The sequence below is a fragment of the Salvelinus alpinus genome, chromosome 6 (assembly GCF_045679555.1).
Source record: "Salvelinus alpinus chromosome 6, SLU_Salpinus.1, whole genome shotgun sequence".
Classification (NCBI taxonomy): Eukaryota; Metazoa; Chordata; class Actinopteri; order Salmoniformes; family Salmonidae; genus Salvelinus; species Salvelinus alpinus.
In genome coordinates, this window is record NC_092091.1 from 32,404,261 (window position 1) to 32,424,608 (window position 20,348).

The 20,348-nt window shown below is 41.6% G+C and overlaps 1 protein-coding gene across 3 annotated transcripts in view; it reads left to right on the forward strand.

Annotated features, from left to right (window-relative positions):
- Positions 1-1,172: 1,172 nt before the first annotated feature.
- Positions 1,173-20,348, forward strand: part of kita (KIT proto-oncogene, receptor tyrosine kinase a) — a 40,349-nt gene continuing 21,173 nt past the window's right edge. Inside the window, exons 1-8 of one of the 3 annotated variants that reach the window (XM_071406369.1) lie at positions 1,173-1,316; positions 13,844-14,098; positions 15,841-16,125; positions 16,210-16,349; positions 16,830-17,025; positions 17,236-17,422; positions 18,144-18,259; positions 19,049-19,163. In XM_071406369.1, the coding sequence (XP_071262470.1) occupies positions 1,262-1,316; positions 13,844-14,098; positions 15,841-16,125; positions 16,210-16,349; positions 16,830-17,025; positions 17,236-17,422; positions 18,144-18,259; positions 19,049-19,163 (1,349 nt within the window). In that variant the 5' untranslated portion in view covers positions 1,173-1,261. The remainder of the gene's footprint in view (positions 1,317-13,843; positions 14,099-15,840; positions 16,126-16,209; positions 16,350-16,829; positions 17,026-17,235; positions 17,423-18,143; positions 18,260-19,048; positions 19,164-20,348) is intronic. The other 2 variants (XM_071406371.1, XM_071406372.1) reach the window with 2 other exon arrangements.

A 20,348-nucleotide genomic window follows, 5' to 3' on the forward strand; every position in this document is an offset into this window, starting at 1 on the left:
AGCACATGCTTTTAGTTGTTGTCCTAGGCTACCTGGCTAAAATGCTTACTCGCTAGCCTAACATCCTATCATGGGCAACGATGAGTCATCTAGTTAACATTAGCCTACTACATCTAGCAACATATTAAACTTCCATCCTCTCAGGCCAGGGGCACAATGTATTCATTTATGGTTGGATCATAATCACCATTATCATCATTGGCCAGTACGGAGATTTAAGTAAAACCACAAGTCCAAATCCCTATCGCCATCCATGGCTAATTTAGGAATGGGACGATTTTAACTAGCTAGCTAGGCACAAGAGGACAACAACACAACGAGATGCAACAATTCAAGTTTTTTCTGTCAATGACGTTTTGCTTTTGACGTGATGTGATTGGTGTGAAGCCAAATCCCGTGGACACTTTTTTTTTTGGTATGCCAGGACCATTCACAGTTGAGCTCACTCAATTTAGCTCGACGCTGACAGGCTATTATTTCATACTGTAATGACCTGACTATATCATAAAGGAACAAGATACCCCACAAGCCAACTGTGACCTTCTCTTGTGAAGCCCAGATGTAAGAGAGAGAACAATGGCTAAACCTGGTCTTAACTTCCAATGCAATACAATACTTTTTTTATCAAGGGAGGACAAATGCTCGCTGGCTTCCCTTGCACTTAATGCTACGGGCGGCAACAATGTCATACTCTTTTTGACCAGACAGCATCAGATAGATGGGCTACACATAGAGAGACAGGGGGCGCTGTTTCGCTTGGTCGAACGCTTTATCCTGTGAGATACATTCAGCCTCTTGCGAATTGAAGGAACATTCTGAAACACAGAGAGACAAAATATAAATGATATATATATATTTGTTGTAAATTTTTTGGGGAAGCCTGGATTCCCTTGGCAGCCATGAATACATGCCAATGTCTACTGAACCAGTCTATTGCATACACATTACTACTATCTGTCAGATCAACTATTGGTGGACTTTATCCCCAGGCTGCCAATGCAAATTGTGGCTGCAGGCAATGAATCTAATTGAAATGCTTGTTGTTATTGTTATAGCTGTCTGCTAACGACCTCCGGATTCAGTCCAACACAACGTCAACACCAGTTGATCCTAGTACTTCAACGCAATACCCCGCTGCTGCACTGTGTCTTTAAGACATTCAACTGCATGTGTAGCAAGCCTTCACTCAGCCATTTACAAGCGCGAGCACTTCAGAGAGTAGACACTGATAAAGCACCGCAATATAGATGGAATTGTAATAATGGAATACCACTGGGTACTGTTTTCTGTCTTGTTGCAGTTAACCTTCCAAACAGGTAAGGCATAATATTGGTCAACATTGTCTCTCTGCCAACTGTTGTGGGCTAGTTGTTGTTTTACAGAAGTTTATTGATCACACTTCACGAACATGATCACCTTGGTCACTACACTAAATTGCATTTTTGCCACTGTTTGGTTCATTGTAATTTTGTTAGTTTTTCATGTGGACTATAAATATGTAATTTCTATTCAGTTAAGGATTGTATTGTAGCCTAAACTACACACATTTTCAGCAGGTTATAACTTTGTATAGTCTATAATTTTGTCAACACAGGTCGTTCGGGATGTAGAGATAGCCTGCCTACCTGTTGGTTACCCTGTAACGTTACCTTGACAATTTTCAGTTAGTCACTGAAACCTAATGAGGAAATTGGATATTTGTGCGCTGAGCATCAGTTTGTGTTCCTCTCAATTATTAATCTAGCAGGCCGTGCACAGTACGGAGACATTGGCAAAAAGTAAATAAACAGCGATTTATTTATGGAGAGATTTATAATTGACCTCATTGTGGGGTAAAGTAAAGATTTAGACATTACAATTAGGAATCGTTCTTCTTAAAATAATGAAACTTGTTGTTTTGATAAACTATATGATTTGGGAATAGGACAGGTATCCTAGTCATAATGCACAACATTAGTTCAACAGCCAAGTATTAGGCGTATATGTATATGCTCGCTAAATTGCTATTTTCCAAGAGCATCGGGACATTGGCGTAGAAAGCGCTGCGCTGATCAGTTGCTGTTGTCAAGTCTTGTCATCTCAGGGATGACTGTAATTATGGAAATGTATACGAATTCCTTGGAAGTATGAAAATTAACACGGGCAGTGGAATTGTCGACAAATTGGTTTTGCATAGACCTACTGTCGGCCTGTGAATGTTTATAGATTTTTTGATAACCATTATACAGAGGCTTTTGTCATAATTTTTTATATCAACATTCCCACTAAAACTCAGTTTTGTACGCCTTGGAATGGTGTTTTGATGTTGGGACTTCAGGTGCCATGAAAAAAGTATTTGACATGATTTACAACATGCCTCACCTGTGAATGAGCAGTATTGAGCTGTGAGTGGTAGGCCTATCTCCTATGCTTGTAATTGCTTACATCGTTAAAGAATCAATCCAAACACCCACTTGAAAACACAACAGGCAAAGGCAGATACAAAATGTCAGTGATCCTGTGAAGGGATGGGGGAGTTTGTCTACAGGGTGGGTGGGGGTTGGTTTGTGGTCTGTTACAAAGAGTGGCGCGAAGTGCGTTGTCCCTGGTACGTCTTTGTCCTGGATGTACAGCCCAGGCAAGTTCTGCTTCTCGCCTGTGCAGGGGTTATTTTCACCAGTTGTATTCTGCAGGTGGAGTTTATTTTGTTCTGACTGCAGGTGATTTTCCTTTTCCACATACATTCTGCTAAATTCAATTTAGGCTGTATTCCAGTGGTGGTCAGGGAGGATTTATTTTAATTGTTATGAGTGTGCCCTTATTTCCACTACAGCATATTGGATGGCCGTCATTCATATTCCACTCACCCAGCTCAATGTAACATCAATAGGTTTAGACTACTACATGATACTATACTTCAATTAGCCCTATACCCATCATGAAGTTGCTACAACCTATCCTACAAATTAAAGTGTATAACGGTTGAGAGACAAATTGGAGTAATCAAGGTAACAGATAGAGACACATTCAATACCACCTTGCACAATCTTGCCTGCATCTATCTAGCCCAGGGATGGGCAACTCCAGTCCTCGGGGGTCTGATTGGTGTCACACTTTTGCCCCAGTTCCAGCTAACACACATGAGTCCAATAATCAACTAATCATGATCTTCAGTTTAGAATACAATTAGTTTAATCATGTGTGTTTGCTAGGGATGGGGAAAATCTGTGACACCACGCCGGCCCCGGAGAACTGGAGTTTCCCATCTAGCTGATCTAGGGTGTAATCATTAGTCCAAACAATGTGCCAAATTCAGTTAGGTCCCTCCCCATTTCGTTCCGTTTAAGAATTTGTTTTTGCAACAGAATCGGGGGAATGAATACACCCCTGATCACCCGCACATAGCAGTCACATACAGCATCATCACTTTGCTCGATGTCTAATTCCTTCTCAAATCTACGTGCTCTATTCCTCTCACCTTTTCCCTTCGTTTGTGGACTTCAGTGCACAACACAACAGCTGTCTGTGACCAGGCGCAAAAGCATATCCAAGACAAACCTTCAAACTCTAACTGCTAACCGCTACACAGTTTACACTGTTGTCACCAAATGAACGTTATAGTCAACAAACTAGCGCTAACGCGTCAGTAAACCCACAATCCAATCCATGTGTAAAATCACGCAGTACAGTGTACGGTAAGGAGTTTAGCAGTTACACCAGCTGGTCGCGGTGGCAATAAATTAATAAAATCGAAAGCTTATCTTGGCTTGGAAGAGTTGCAGTGTTGGATAGCCTTGGCCAGCTAGCTTTCATAAATAACATTCATCTCTGTTTGAGTCAGGTTGAGTAAATCAAATCAAATGTTATTACTTACAAGCCCTTAACCAACAATGCAGTTTTAAGAAAAATAAGAGTTAAGAAAATATTTACTAAATAACCTAAAGTAAAAAAATTCATGAGTAACAATAAAATAGCAATAACGATGCTATATACAGGTACTGGTACCGAGTCATTGTACAGATTGGTCGAAGTAATTGAGGTTATATGTACATGTAGGTAGGGGAAAAGTGACTATGCATAGATAATAAACAACGAGTAGCAGCAGCATACAAAAAAAAGGTGTGATGGGTCAATGCAAATAGTCCGGGTAGCCATTTGATTGGCTGTTCAGCAGTTTTATGGCTTGGGGGTAGAAGCTGTTAAGAAGCCTTTCGGACCTAGTCTTGGCACTCTGCTAAATTAGCGCCATTATCTAAGTAAGTGAAAGGTAAACTAAGAAGAAAATAAATCCAACTAAATCTCTCTCTCTGCTGCTTCTCCTTCATTTTTGAAGAAATGAATTTGTTCAAAACTGTTCAACTATTGTCTTTCCCTCCCTTTGAGTCAACTACTCACCACACTTGATGCACCACAGTGCTAGCTAGCTGTAGCTCAGTGAAGTCGTCATAATTGCTGTGTAAATCTATGGAAGGGGGTGAGAACTACAGATTAACATGGTTAACCGGGATCCCAGGACTGTCCCAGGAAAACTACACATTTCCCAAAAATTAAATGACACGACCTGGGAAATTTTCCCAATGTCACACTAATGCCATTCCACAAAATACACAACCTGCGCAGCAGCAGATGAGCAAAAAATAAAATAGCACATTATCCAAACAGGTTGTCACATGGAAGCCTTTAGCCTAGTGTATCTACTTCACACAGTCACAATCAATTCAAAGAACACGCATCATTGACACTGCAGGACTGCACATGCAACCCGCATGCAGATAGTAAACCCTACAGGAAACTTATACAGTATAGCCTATAAAATAGTGTGTGCCTCTTTGAGCTGTCATTGTGACTCTTGACAGTCACAAATTTGATAAGCCTATGTTAGGGCTGGGCTATATGGCCTAAAAATAATATCTCTATTTTTACTAACTTGTACAGTTGAAGTCGGAAGTTTACATACACCTTAACCAAATACATTTAAATTCAGTTTTTCACAATTCCTGACATTTAATCCTAGTAAAAATTCCCTGTCTTAGGTCAGTTAGGATCACCACTTTATTTTAAGAATGTGAAATGTCAGAATAATAGTGGAGAGAATGATTTATTTCAGTTTTTATTTCTATCATCACATTTCCACTGGGTCAGAAGTTTACATACACTCAATTAGTATTTGGTAGCATTGCCTTTAAATTGTTTAACTTGGGTCAAACGTTTCGGGTAGCCTTCCACAAGCTTCCCACAATAAGTTGGGGGAATTTTGGCCCATTCCTCCTGACAGAGCTGGTGTAACTGAGTCGGGTTTGTAGGCCTCCTTGCTCGCACATGCTTTTTCAGTTCTGCCCACAAATTTTCTATAGGATTGAGGTCAGGGCTTTGTGATGGCCACTCCAATACTTTGACTTTGTTGTCCTTAAGCCATTTTGCCGCAACTTTGGACTTATGTTTGGGGTCATTGTCCATTTGGAAGACCCATTTGCGACCAAGCTTTAACTTCCTGAATGATGTCTTGAGATGTTGCTTCAATATATCCACATAATTTTCCTTTCTCATGAAGCCATATATTTTGTGAAGTGCACCAGTCCCTCCTGCAGCAAAGCACCCCCACAACATGATGCTGCCACCCCGTGCTTCACGGTTGGGATGGTGTTCTTCGGCTTGCCAGCCTCCCCCCTTTACCTCCAAACATAACGATGGTCATTATGCCCAAACAGTTCTATTTTTGTTTCATCAGACCAGAGGACATTTCTCCAAAAAGTACGATCTTTGTCCACACGTGCAGTTGCAAACCGTAGTCTGGCTTTTTTATGGCGGTTTTGGAGCAGTGGCTTCTTCCTTGCTGAGCGGCCTTTCAGGTTATGTCAATATATGACTCGTTTTACTGTGGATACCTTTACCTGTTTCCTACAGCATCGTCAATAGGTACTTTGCTGTTGTTCTGGGATTGATTTGCCCTTTTCGCACCAAAGTACATTCATCTCTAGGAGACAGAACGCGTCTCCTTACTGAGCGGTGTGATGGCTGCGTGGTCCCATAGTGTTTATACTTGCATACTATTGTTTGTACAGAGGAACGTGGTACCTTCAGGTCTTTGGAAATTGCTTCCAAGGATTAACCAGACTTGAGGAGGTCTACCATTTTTTTCTGAGGTCTTGGCTGGCTGATTTCTTTTGATTTTCCCATGATGTCAAGCAAAGAGGCACTGACTTTGAAGGTAGGCCTTGAAATACATCCACAGGTACACCTCCAATTGACTCACATGATTTCAATTAGCCTATCAGAATCTTCTAAAGCCATGACATCATTTTCTGGAATTTTCCAAGCTGTTTAAAGGCACAGTCAACTTAGAGTATGTAAACGTCTGACCCACTGGAATTGTGATGCAGTGAATTATAAGTGAAATAATCTGTCTGTAAACAATTGTTGGGAAAATTACTTGTGTCATGCACACAGTAGATGTCCTAACCGACTTGCCAAAACTATAGTTTGTAACAAGAAATGTGTGGAGTGGTTGAAAAACTAGTTTTAATGAAAAAAAATGTTTTCCCTACACAAACTTTGTTGTACAGTTAAAGGTCAAATACACTGCATTCCAAACAGTGAGCAATAATCGAATTAATTCAGGGCATGTGAAATTATACCTACGCTAAGTATGAGCCTTCCACAACCTTAAGACCCACAATTTTTTTTATTTAACTAGGCAAGTCAGTTAGGAACAAATTCTTATTTACAATGACGGCCTAGGAACAGTGGGTTAACTGTCTTGTTCAGGAGCAGAACAACAGATTTTCACCTTGTCAGCTCGGGGATTCAATCTAGCAACCTTTCGGTTAATTGCCCAACGCTCTAACCACGAGGCTACCTGCTGCCCTAATAACTAAATGATTTTATCAAAATAGTTTAACCTGCTTTTTTGCAATAATCACTGATATGGCTTTCAAGTCTGTCTATTAAAATGCCTTTTTTGTTAAAAATGTAACCAGAACCATGCATAATGCACATTCACTAATAATGACTAACGTCTTGTAGCAGTCATTATAGAAAATTAACACCGGTCTCATAAACAATCTCTTAAGCACAAGCCCACGAGCTAGTGAGGAAGTAGCCAGGTAATCTTTATTTTTCAAGTTTAGCCCCCTTGGATCTACTTGCTAGCTAACAAGGTAGAACAGTTGAATTGTTATGAACACACCCTTCTGTCCATCTCCAACTGTTTGAACAGCATGCTAACCTGTCCACTTTGTTCAGATGTTGAAATCAAATGGCCTACATAATTTCTCAGAATAAGAACGAGTTGCCAATTTTTTGTATAACTATGCTTTATGCTTATTGCACATTTATAAAACACAGACTAGACAGCTAGCATAACGGTCTTTGTCTGAAATGCTGCTGTGTTACATGGTACCACAATGCCACGCGCGACAAACTGAGCAATAATTATCCAGAATCTATGTGAATTGATACTCCTGTTTTAGTAGTGTCTGCTCTCTATGCAGTTTGAGATGTTGCGACATAAAAAGGGTATTGTTAGAAATGTTAACCTGTCTGGGAACGTTCCGCTAGCGGAACCCCTCGCCAACAGCCAATGAAATTGCAGGGCGCCAAATTCAATCAACAGAAATCTCATAATTCAAATTTCTCAAACATACAAGTATTAGACACCATTTTAAAGATAAACTTCTCGGTAATCCAACCACAGTGTCTGATTTCAAAAAGGCTTTTCGGCGAAAGCACCACATATCATTATGTTAGGTCAGCAACTAGTCACAGAAAGCATACAGCCATTTCCAACCAAAGAGAGGACTCACCAAAAAGCAGAAATAGAGATAAAATTAATCACTAACCTTTGATATTCTTCATCAGATGACACTCCCGGGACAACATGTTACACAATACATGTATGTTTTGTTCGATCAAGTTCATATTTATATCCAAAAACCTCAGTTTACATTTGGCTTTGCCTCCAAAACATCCCGTGAATTTGCACAGAGCCACATCAATTTACAGAAATACTCATAATAAACTTTGATAAAAGATACAAGTATTATGCACAGAATTATAGATATACTTCTCCTTAATGCAACCGCTTTGTCAGATTTCAAAAAAGCTTTACGGAAAAAGCAAATCATGCAATAATCTGAGTACGGCGCTCAGAGACCAAAACAAGCCAAACATATAGCCGCCATGTTGCGGAGTCAACAGAAGTCAGAAATAGTATTATAAATATTCACTTACCTTTGATGACCTTCATCAGAATGCACTCCCAGGAATCCCAGTTCCACAATACATTTTTGATTTGTTCGATAACGTCCATAATTTATGTCCAAATACCTCCTTTTTGTTTGCGCGTTTAGCCCAGTAATCCAAATGCTCAATGCGCGATCGCTTAGTTCAGACGCAAAGTCAAAAAAGTAATATTACAGTTCGTAGAAACATGTCAAACGAAGTATAGAATCAATCTTTAGGATGTTTTTATCATAAATCTTCAATAATGTTCCAACCGGAGAATTCCTTTGTCTTCAGAAATGCAATGGAACTCAAGCTAACTATCATGTGAACGCGCATGGTCAGCTCATGGCACTCTGCCAGACCACTGACTCAATCCCCTCTCATTCCCCCTCCTTTACAGTAGAAGCATCAGACAAGGTTCTAAAGACTGTTGACATCTAGTGGAAGCCTTAGGAAGTGCAATTTGACCCCATAGACACTGTATATTTGATAGGCAAAGAGTTGAAAAACTACAAACCTCAGATTTCCCACTTCCTGGTTGGATTTTTCTCAGGTTTTCACCTGCCATATGAGTTCTGTTGTACTCACAGACATCATTCAAACAGTTTTAGAAACTTCAGAGTGTTTTCCCATCCAAATCTACTGATAATATGCATATATTAGCAACTGGGACTGAGTAGCAGGCAGTTTACTCTGGGCACGCTTTTCATCCAAACGTGAAAATGCTGTACCCTATCCCAAACAGGTTAACTTCTCAATGTGTTTGTGTCCATATGACCGATTCTGTTGGACCAAAACTCAAATGCAAATAGTGAGTTGAAACCTCTTGTCAGAGAGGAAGAGGTGACCTCTCATCTTTGTTGTTGTGAGTGGCAGGGGGAGGATCTTGGTGTGTGTGTGTGTGTGTGTGTGTGTGTGTGTGTGTGTGTGTGTGTGTGTGTGTGTGTGTGTGTGTGTGTGTGTGTGTGTGTGTGTGTGTGTGTGTGTGTGTGTGTGTGTGTGTGTGTGTGTGTGTGTGTCTGTAATCAGAAAGGAAGATGCAAAGCGAGAGGTTTCACTCCAAAATAAGCCCACTGTTGCCTGCCTTCCCGCCTTTGGGACAATGACTCCCATTGTTGGGGCGGAGACATGAACATCTCAACATTATATACAGATCTCTGGTGTAGGGAAGGCACAGAAAGGAGCAAAGGAGACGAGACCAAAAATACATGAGAAGAAACGGGCATAAACGCTCATAAAACATTTTACTCCCCAAAAAACTTGATTCTTGCGATACAGGCATTTGGAATTTAATGTGCAAAAACATACATTTGAATTAATCAAATGTATTTTATATATCGCCCTAGCCTATGCACAAAAACTACATAGGATCTCTGTCACAGACATGAAGCCTGTTAACAATTCAGAGAGGCATGAGGGAAAATTCTGTCTCCTGTCCTAGAGCCTATTTCCCTATCCAATCCCAATCCCACTGAAACCCAAAATCCTGACTCCTGTATTGCATGAACATTCCTAACCTTTTTCTGTAATCCATAGGTTATATTATCAAAGCATGTCTCTCACCTATGCATGTTAAAATACCGCTATAAGATGTCTCGTACTTGCTGCCCATATGAGAGCTTCGGTAGAGAATGTGTGATCAACAAACAGTATAATAGTAGATATGGATATTTTTTTTAACACCGTTGGTCCCCGTTAAGATACTTTTGGCCATGTTGTGTATCAAGGTATGTGGACATCTACTCGTCGAACATCTCATTCCAAAATCATGGACATTAATATAGAGTTGGCCTCCCCTTTGCTGCTGTAACAGCCTCCACTCTTCTGGGAAGGCTTTCCACTAGATGTTGGAACATTGCTGCGGGGTCTTGGGCTCTGTGCAGGCCAGTCAAGTTCTTCCACACCAATCTCGACAAATCATTTCTGTATGGACCTCGCTTTATGCACGGGGGCATAACATTTCCCTTCACTGGAACTAAGGGGTCTAGCCCGAACCATGAAAAACAGCCCCAGACCATTATTCCTCATCCACCAAACTTTACAGTTGGCACTATGCATTCGGGCAGGTAGTGCTCTCTTGGCATCCGCCAAACCCAGATTATTCCCTCGGACTGCCAGATGGTGAAGCGTGATTCATTACTCCTGAGAACGCGTTCCCACTTCTCCAGAATCCAATGGCGGCGAGCTTTACACCACTCCAGCTGACACTTGGCATTGCGCATGGTGATCTTAGGCTTGTGTGCGGCTGCTCCGCCATGAAAACCCATTTCATGAAGCTCCAGACAAACAGTTCTTGTGCTGACGTTGCTTCCAGAGGCAGTTTGGAACTCGGCAGTGAGTGTTGCAACTGAGGCACTCTGCGGCCCTGTTCTGTGAGCTTGTGTGGCCTTATACTTCGCAGCTGGGCCGTTGTTGCTCCTAGACGTTTCCACTTCATAATAACAGCACTTACAGTTGACCAGGGCAGCTCCAGCAGGGCAGAAATTTGATGAACTGACTTGTTGGAAATGTGGCATCCTATGACTCTTCAGTATTCTATCATTAGTAAATATCAGTTTCATTTGCTCTGTAATCTTTACATAGTGGTACAGCCAAGCCGACACAAAGGCGCAAGCGCTGGCATAGTAACCATATCTTGGTTTAAACGGTATAAATGGGCACTTATGTTTTTTGCTGTATTTCTCTGGATAAATATGAATTATTCCCGGTATTGAAACTTGGTAGATTTTCGGGGAAATATGAATCCCTAGTGAGAACAATGAGGAGGAGGATGGAAAATAGCTGTCCTCCGGCTACTCCGGGGTGCTACCCTAGAGGGTGTTGTTGAGCTACTGCAGACCATTGCAAAACTGTGTTTTAAATTAATCAGTTAGTTTGTGACGTGAATATATTTGGTATAGTTTTATCTAAAAAGGATAACTTTTTGAATGTTTCACTATTTTTATGAAATTCATTGAGTAATATGGTCCTCATCCTTGCTCGTCTGAGTAGCCTCCATTGCTATATTAAGTGATCTGGTTTTTACTATTTTATACAAAAAAGAAAAACATTTCAGTCGGTTTGAGAGCCAAAGGGTGCCTAGGGAATGGAACGGGAGAGAACTTGGTTGGCCTTCAAAGCAAAATCAATATGACTCTCTGCCAGTGCTGATATTGCTGCAGGTAGATTTCAAGTTGTGCTAAGAATTGTACATGGTGCATAGTTTTACATCTTTGCCAAAGCAATAACTCTCCTGACATTTTTCAGTCATGAAGTGGTGTCAATATATTGATGGGAGGGCTATGATAATGAGTTGTATTACTATCAAAATGCATGCAAAACAAGCTGAGATGAGGCTCTCATCTACCCATCCTCTGTATTGACATATATTTCTAACCGACTATTACTGTTGAAGTACCTGCTGTGCACTCTTTGCTGTTAAAGATACAGGTAACTGCTAAAATAAAGGAAATACTTGAGAAAAAGGGATACAAAATATATTGAAAGCAGTTGCTTCCACATAGCTGTGGTTCCTGAGTTAATTAAGCAAATAACATTCCATCATGCTTAGGGTCATGTATAACATTTTGGCTACAATGGCTAGAAGAAGAGGCCTCAAGTCTCAAAGGAGCATAGGGGGTTTAAAGGGTGTTTGTGTGTGCGTGCGTGTGTTAGAGTATGTGAGTGATTTTATCTATGTGTGTCTCAGTCACCAGATCTCAACCTAATTGAACACTTTTGGGAGATTCTGGAGCGGCCCCCCGAGACAGCGTTTTTCTACCACCATCAACAAAACACCAAATTATGGAATATCTCGTGGAAGAATGGTGTCACATCCCTCCAATAAAGTTCCAGGCCCTTGTAGAATCTATGCAAAGGTGCTTTAAAGCTGTGCTAGCGACTCGTGGTGGCCCAACACCCTATTAACACACTTTATGTTGGTGTTTCCTTTATTTTGGCAGTTACTTATTTACTCCGTTCTGTGAAACATACCTGTACTCTTAACGTTTTACCCATCTAAACACAAATGAGAGTGAAAGCCTCCCATGTACAGTAAAACTGAATTACCATTAGCCTATAGATACTGATCAAGGTCCATTGGAAACTAACTGTTGTCAGTCGTGAGGACTGTGTGTGTTATAATAAAATGTTCAGCAGTGGTGTAGTGGTGCCTGGAGAAATGGGTATACTCTAATTTTGCCCAGAATTTTCCAGCGAAGGAAAGGCGCCCTGTGTGAAAAATTCTATGAGAAAGAGTGACACACTGAATGACCTAAAATTATAAATCCCATGTTGGTCTTTCACAGTCAGGCCAATTCAAGCTGTACTGTGCAAGTAGACTTATAGTAGGCCTACTATTGAAACAGATAAATGAGGCTGTCAACTGAGTCAGAAATTCACCGGTTTCAGATTTTACAGGTTTTAATGTTTTTGTTCTCAAAGTAACACTTTTTTTAACAGAAAAACAACCAAATGGAATGTTCTAAGTCCATAACAATGCTTAAACCACATCAGGAGACCACTTTTAAGGTCTGGGAAAACTCAGAGAATTTTAGATTTTTTAGTGTAGTTACCCTTTAATTCAAGTGTGCAGGCACCTAGAACGGTTGTTTGGTTTGCAGTGTTTTGGTAGCACATGAAAAGGTTTGAAAAATAAATGCACACTGGATTGATGCAAATAATGATATCATTCTACTTTGTAGCTAGTTTAACTGAGAAGGTTTTTGGGAAAGCCTTTCCATCTACCAGAAGACTGTTAGGCCTATCATTAGCTATCACTATATTTTCCTGTTCCTTAATTGTTTGAAACCTGTACGTTTTACTTCATATTATGAGGCATGTCTTACCTTGCTTCAAAGTAACCTATAGCCAAAATCCCACCATAGAAATGTGGAGGCAATATATTTTAAAAAGACTTACTCATATGCATTCTCCTGCTCTAGGCTATTGGTTTTCATTAAACTTTCTTTCATTGTCTAGCAGCCCAAAGCATTATCCTAATCATATTAGCAACTCATGATAGTTGTTGCTTCTTTAAATCCCCCCCCTTTCCAATGGATACTTGCATCTCTGTCCATAAAACCGCTCACATGTGTTGGGTACATTTTAGAACGGTGTTTTCCTGCAAATTGCATTTTGGAACAATCACACGTAGGCCTACTGTCCTGTGTACATTGCTGCGCCTAAAATGTGAAGAAATAATAGTTTATCAACATGTTAAGCTAAACATTCTGATCTGTTCCATCAGCCCTATTCATTGATAAGGTGTATACCTCCACTATCACTACTTTGATATGTATCAGTGGGGATTAAGAAGTGGGTATACGCAATGCCCACTGAAAAATAAGTGGGTATACGGTGTATACCGGGATATACCCTGCACTACACCACTGATTTTCAGTGATTCTGTGTATGATATCCAGAGCACAGGAGGTTGGTGGCACCATAATTGGGGAGGGCGGGCTCGTGGTAATGGCTGGAGCAGAATAAGTAGAATGGTATCAAATACATCAAACACATGGTTTTCATGAGTTTGATGCCATTCCATTTGCTCCGTTCCAGCCATTATTATGAGCCGTCCTCCCCTCAGCAGCCTCCACTGGTCCAGAGCCTGTTTTATCTATACTGTACTGTAATGAAGATCCCGACCATGTTACTACAGGCAGCTCCAGGCCCACCATCACCCCCAGCAACCCCTACCTGGTCATTCCACTCAATGCCCCCTTCAGTCTGCGTTGCCAGGGTGACCAGGTGATGCGGTGGCAGAGGGAGGACCGTCCAAAGCTGAGGGGCGAGGTGCGGAGTAATGGGGCGTCTGACCTGGAAATCCCCAAAGCTCAGCCTGTCCACATGGGCCGATACATCTGCCTGGAGGAGAGCAGCGGAGAGCAGAGCTCTGTCTACGTCTTTGTCAAAGGTGTGTGTTTCTGACTGAACATACATGCCCACACAGGCACACAGGGCCATGAATGTGAGATGTGTATGTGAGATGTGATATGTTTGGGTTTTTATGTGTATCTGGGTATGAGGGAGTGAGGGAGTGAGTGAGCGATCAAGCAAGCTAGAGAGAGAAAGAGAGGGGTGGGAGAAAGAATGCACATGAGAAAGGTACTTGTTTTTCTCTGATCTTGTAAAACATTTTTTGAGGCAGAACAAGTGATAAAACCTTTTCTTAGAGGGGCATTGTTTGTGGTTGAGTTTGTGCATGAAGGTTTTTACAAGTGTCTCCTGGATTGATAGGTATTTGGATCAGTTTTCAACACTACTTAGACAAGTGCCATGACTGTAGGGCAGTACATCTAGATAGAACTGCTTATTACTTGGAAAGTGCCTACTGTGTGTGTGTGTGTGTGTGTGTGTGTGTGTGTGTGTGTGTGTGTGTGTGTGTGTGTGTGTGTGTGTGTGTGTGTGTGTGTGGTGTGTGTGTGTGTGTGTGTGTGTGTGTGTGTGTGTGTGTGTGTGTGTGTGTGTGTCAGTGATTGATTGATTATTGCCTAAAGAGCAAACTGGATCTGTATCAATGTTTGGCTAACACAATTAGCACTATCTCCTAATCTGTTCTCTCAGTATTATACATACTATCTCCTAATCTCTTCTCTCAGTATTATACACACTATCTCCTAATCTGTTCTCTCAGTATTATACATACTATCTCCTAATCTCTTCTCTCAGTATTATACACACTATCTCCTAATCTGTTCTCTCAGTATTATACATACTATCTCCTAATTTCTTCTCTCGGTATTATACATACTATCTCCTCTCCTAATCTCCTCTCTCAGTAGTATGCATATTATCTCCTAATCTCCTCACTCAGTATTATACATACAGTACATACACTCTGTACATCTTTCCATATACACTGTAAAAAAAAAGTGGAACAACGCTGATTGGAAGGATTGAAATCAAATAACACATTTGACAGATCAATGTGATTTTTGGAATTTAATTGAATGAAAGCTTCTGAATTGCTTCCAACACTTGTGGTGGGGGCAATGTAGCGGCGGCAGCCTAGCAGAAGATTTGGAGGCGTGGTTTACTGGGGGCATGGCTTTCAGGTTGTTCTTTTTGGCTACCCATGAGAGTGAATGTCATTCCAGTTTATGTGCTCTATTGTAATCGACATTCAAACTTAAACTTCTACTCTGCCAGGTTTTGTACTGATACTGGCATAACTGCATGTGATACTGAAGAGTGTTTGGTTACAATATTGTGGCTACTAAATATAAAAATATTTTGTAAAAAATGTTTGTAAACATTATTGAACAAACATTCTACATTTACAGGGAGTATAGTTAATTGCTTGTAACCCAATTGAAGAAATATGTAATTCCAAATAAAAAAATGTAACGAGATTTTGGACAACATTTGATGTATTTACATGAAATATTAGTTTGTATGTGTTATTTTGTAGGTTGAACCAAAGGGGAAGTGTTGAAAGAAAGAAATAAGTTGCAACTTGAAATATAGGTTTGATAATAATAAAAACAAAACAGTTGCCATTAAATAATATATTTGGTTTCAGAAAATGTAGTATTTATCAATTGAGAAAACCTAAGTGATTTAAAAACAAAAAGTTGATCCAAAGATAATTTTTGTACAGTCTACCTGTGGTTGTTTTCATACCACACTGTTGATTTTAAGTTGTTGTTTTGGCAGATCCTGATAATGCCTTTAGAAAGACTATGGTGTTCAGTATCCTAACTCGTGCGGGAGACAGCGCCTCCATCCCCTGCCTAGCAACTGACCCGGGCGTGGTCAACCTGAGCCTGGAGCCGTGTCATGGCGGTGCCCTCCCTACTGGCCTCCACTATGTTGCCAGCCTGGAGCGGGGCATGGTTATCTTCGACACTAAGAAGGCCTTCGAGGGCTGTTATATCTGCACTGGCAGACTTGGCGGCGCCCACGTTAAATCACATCACTATGATCTGACTGTGCGCCCAGGTAAAAAAACATGATATGTGTGTTATAGGATGTGAAGTACAGTATCCAGATCTTTTATTTGATATTCAACATTTTTTATCTCAGTCCCAGACGCCGCCCCTGTGATTGAGATGCGGGAACCCAAGAGGGTGATCCTGACACGGGGCCAGACTCTTACCTTGACCTGCAGCACCACCAACGTCAACGGAGACATCAAGCTGAAGTGGGCCGCTCCGCCGGGCACGGTGAGAACCCTTTGCCCTCTCTCTGGGGGGTTGGCCAGGGAAGCTGGAGGGATACCATGGACAGATCTCCAACAAATTGACTGAAAGAGAGATTGAGATTGGAATTTTATTGGAAAAGCTTAAAAGATACATGTCAAATTCGGGGATATGAAGTTATAACAAAAGCTCTCCGAATAATGTTTATAAGATTTAAAAGGGACTATACGAGTTATGAAGGGTTTACAAGAGTCCAAAACGCTCCAAGACTGAAACTTCAGTATCTTGAGAAACCAGTGTGAAGGGAGGTTGCAGGACTAAGTTTGTGTGTATATTTACTGAGTCTCAGGCTCGTCACGGTGAGGTGTGTGTTTACACCTGTGTGTGTGCGTGTGTGTGTGAGAAGTTAGCCCTCCTGTCCCCCTGGCCGGAGAGGGAAGGAATGCAGCCCAGGCCAGGATTAACAGGGTTCATCTCTAGACATCTCTGGGTGTTGATTGACAGGATGCCGTGTGGGCTTCGTATCCACAGCAACCGGCGGTGGAGAACGCCTCACGCATCCTGACTGAGCCCATCAAACACGTCCGTAGCGCTAGGCTCTACATCAACTCTGTCAGGGCACGGGATTCTGGGAGATATCGATGTGAGGGTCAGAATGAGAAGGGGATCAACTCTGAGTCAATCTGGCTGGACGTCTATGGTGAGTAAGGCATTACAGTGTATGGTCAATTATGTAAAACTACTGCTGATCAATATTGAAATTCTCAATTTGAATGGGTTGCATTATGTATTTCCATGACGTGAAGCTATCGCGACACTAATTTGAAAACCTAAGTGGAAATGAAGTGGTTTTGTTTAGAATACATCAAGGACATTGTGATGTCTGACGGGTGGGTTGTTTGTCTTCCAGATAGAGGATTCATTAATCTGACTCCGTCAGACAACGGTACAGTGCGTGTTCGTGCTGGTGAGAGTCTGTCCCTGCATGTGGACATGGAAGCCTACCCCAAACCACACACCTTCACCTGGAGCTTGTCAGGCCAGCAGCTCAGGAACACCTCCGACCATGTCATCACCACACAGAACCACCAACACAGGTACACACACACACACACACACACACACACACACACACACACACACACACACACACACACACACACACACACACACACACACACACACACACACACACACACACACACACACACACACACACACACACACAGTCTTGTGCAGCTAACCTTGTGGGGACATACAATTCAGTCCCATTCAAAATCCTATTTACCTTAACCCCTATCCCTTACCCTAACCTTAACACCAAGATGTAACCTTAACCCTAAACCTAACACTAGCTCCTAACCCTACCTCCTAACCCTAAACCTAATTCTAATCCCTAGAAATAGCATTTGACCAAAATGTCCCCAGTTGGTAAAATGTTTGTTTGTTTACTATTCTTGTAGGGACTTCTGTTCCCCACAAGTATAGTTAAACACATCCACACACACACACACACACACACACACACACACACACACACACACACACACACACACACACACACACACACACACATACACACACATACACACACACACACACACACACACACACTAGAAATGAATTAGTGCCTCAGAGCTTTAAGTGAGTGGAAGTATTGTGCAGCTAAACTGTGGGAAAAGAACTGTCTTTCTGGTGGTAAATATCCATGGGGCAGTTTCTGACCTAGGCAGAGCACTGGTGGCTTATTTAAAAGAAATCAGCTTCTATAACGTGAGTTGTTTTTAAAAATGTTGTTGTTGTTGATTCAATCACCAGGTACAACATTGTGCTGAGGCTGGTGCGTTTGAAAATGTCAGAGAGTGGAGTCTACACCTTTTATGCCTCCAATGGTGACGCAACAGTCAATCAGTCGTTTTCGGTCTACGTAATCAGTAAGTCGTAACATTATATTCTCTAAATGTTTTCTGTGCCCTGGAGCCACACATACATTATGTAAGGAAATGGGCAGTTAGAGACTTAATTTCTACATGCTATCAATATGATTTAATTAATCATTAACATGATGTGACATTTATGACTAGATTTTCACAGATCATTCACCATGTTAAAGCCCAACCACTTATTCCCCTCCTCCCACCAACCATCAAAACAGTAAATCAGAGCATTACAGTTAATTAATGTACAGGCCCATAACTAGGGAAAATAGTTGAAGATATTAGTTTGCCAATTTACTTCTAATCAATTTTTTATTGTCACATGCTTTGTAAACAACAGGGGTACACTAACAGTGAAATGCTTACTTATGGGCCATTCCCAACAATGCAGAATACAATAATTAAAAAATAATAATAATAATAATAGGAAGGGAAAAAAAAATAACACAAGGAATAAATACACAATGAGCAATGATAGCTTGGTTATATACATGGGGTACCAGTACCAAGTTGATGTGCAGGGGTATGAGGAAATAGGTAGGGGTAAAGTGACTAGGCAACAGGATAGATAATAGACAGTAGCAGCAGCGTGTGTGATGAGTGTGTGTGTGTGTGTGTGTGTGTGTGTGTGTGTGTGTGTGTGTGTGTGTGTGTGTGTGTGTGTGTGTGTGTGTGTGTGTGTGTGTGTGTGTGTGTGTGTGTGTGTGTGTGTGTGTTGGGGTGTAAGTATGTGTGAATGTGAATCCCCACCTGGCATCGTCACTAACATCTCTGTGCTCCTGTCAGGTAAACCAGAGATTGTATCTCACGAGGGCCCGGTGGACGGACAGGTGCGATGTGTAGCTAAGGGATACCCCGCCCCACAGATCACCTGGTACTACTGTGAACAGCCCTATATGAGGTGACAACACACACATACTCACAATTGCATGCTATGATTGGACTTCGTTGATAGATCAAGGGAATTTTGAAATGTAACTGTAATTACTTAATGTTACTCTGAGAAGATATTTGTTTCAACCCTCAGTAAGAGGGTTTCAACATGGTCTAATTATCTTGACCTTCCAACAGTAGAAGCAGATGTGGGATTGGACAAGCATGACTTGCTGGTGGACTGAAGGGAGATTACCCTTATGTGATTAAGGATTGGGCAGAGATGATTTGAGATTGGTTTGTTGGCTTTGCACGAGAGGACTGTGTTATGATTAGGGGATTGGACAGTATGTTCTAGGAAGTTCCCTTTCAGTCAGTCAGTCAGTCAGTATAACATACTATGGGGAGTCAACGACCAATCCTATTCAGCTAAAGCAAACTGAAATCACGCCCAACGGGGTTTTCAGAGTATGAATTGGATGATCTCAGTCCGGGGCAGCCAGAAGCCCCGGCTTTGGATTCGGCGGGGAGAGTGAACCATTGGTGGTGAATGCACCTTTGGTGTTTTTCTCCCCCTCAGTGGAGTTCCTCCAGGTTTGGGGGAAGGTGTTTACCTCCTGTCCCTGCAGCAGTGACTCGTTGCTTACCCCTGTTTAAAGATTCTGCCGATGAGTGGCGAGTTACTTAGCTCCAGAGGCTAACAAGGGGTCTATTCCTAGCTCAGAGGTCCCTGAACCGGGTGTGGGCGGGGTATCAGAACACCTAGTTCCTTCCCCACATTCGGACACGCGGTTGTCAAGAGTGGTGGATATATAATTTTTTTATTATCCCAGTCCTCAGGGTGGCATTCTGCCCCTTCAGGATATAATATATGGGAGACTGGCAGCGTGTTCTATCAAGTGGCGGGCAGGCGCAGTTTCACCATGGTTGATGAGGACAGTGGTGAGGGGCTACGGTCTGCAGTTCGCTGTGCATCCTCCTCCTTTTCGTGGCGTCATTACGCCATTGGTCCTCAAGGTCCTAGCGCCTGTCTTGAGAGATGCGATTTCCTCTCTCCTTCAAATGCAGGCTATTCGGGTGGTTCCCATGTCAGAAGTACAGAGCGGTTAGTGCAGCCTGTACTTCTTAGTTCCCTAGAAAATTTGAATATTGCATCCTAATCCTGGACTTACATATTTTAAACAAGCACATCAAAGTTCAAAATGCTCACACT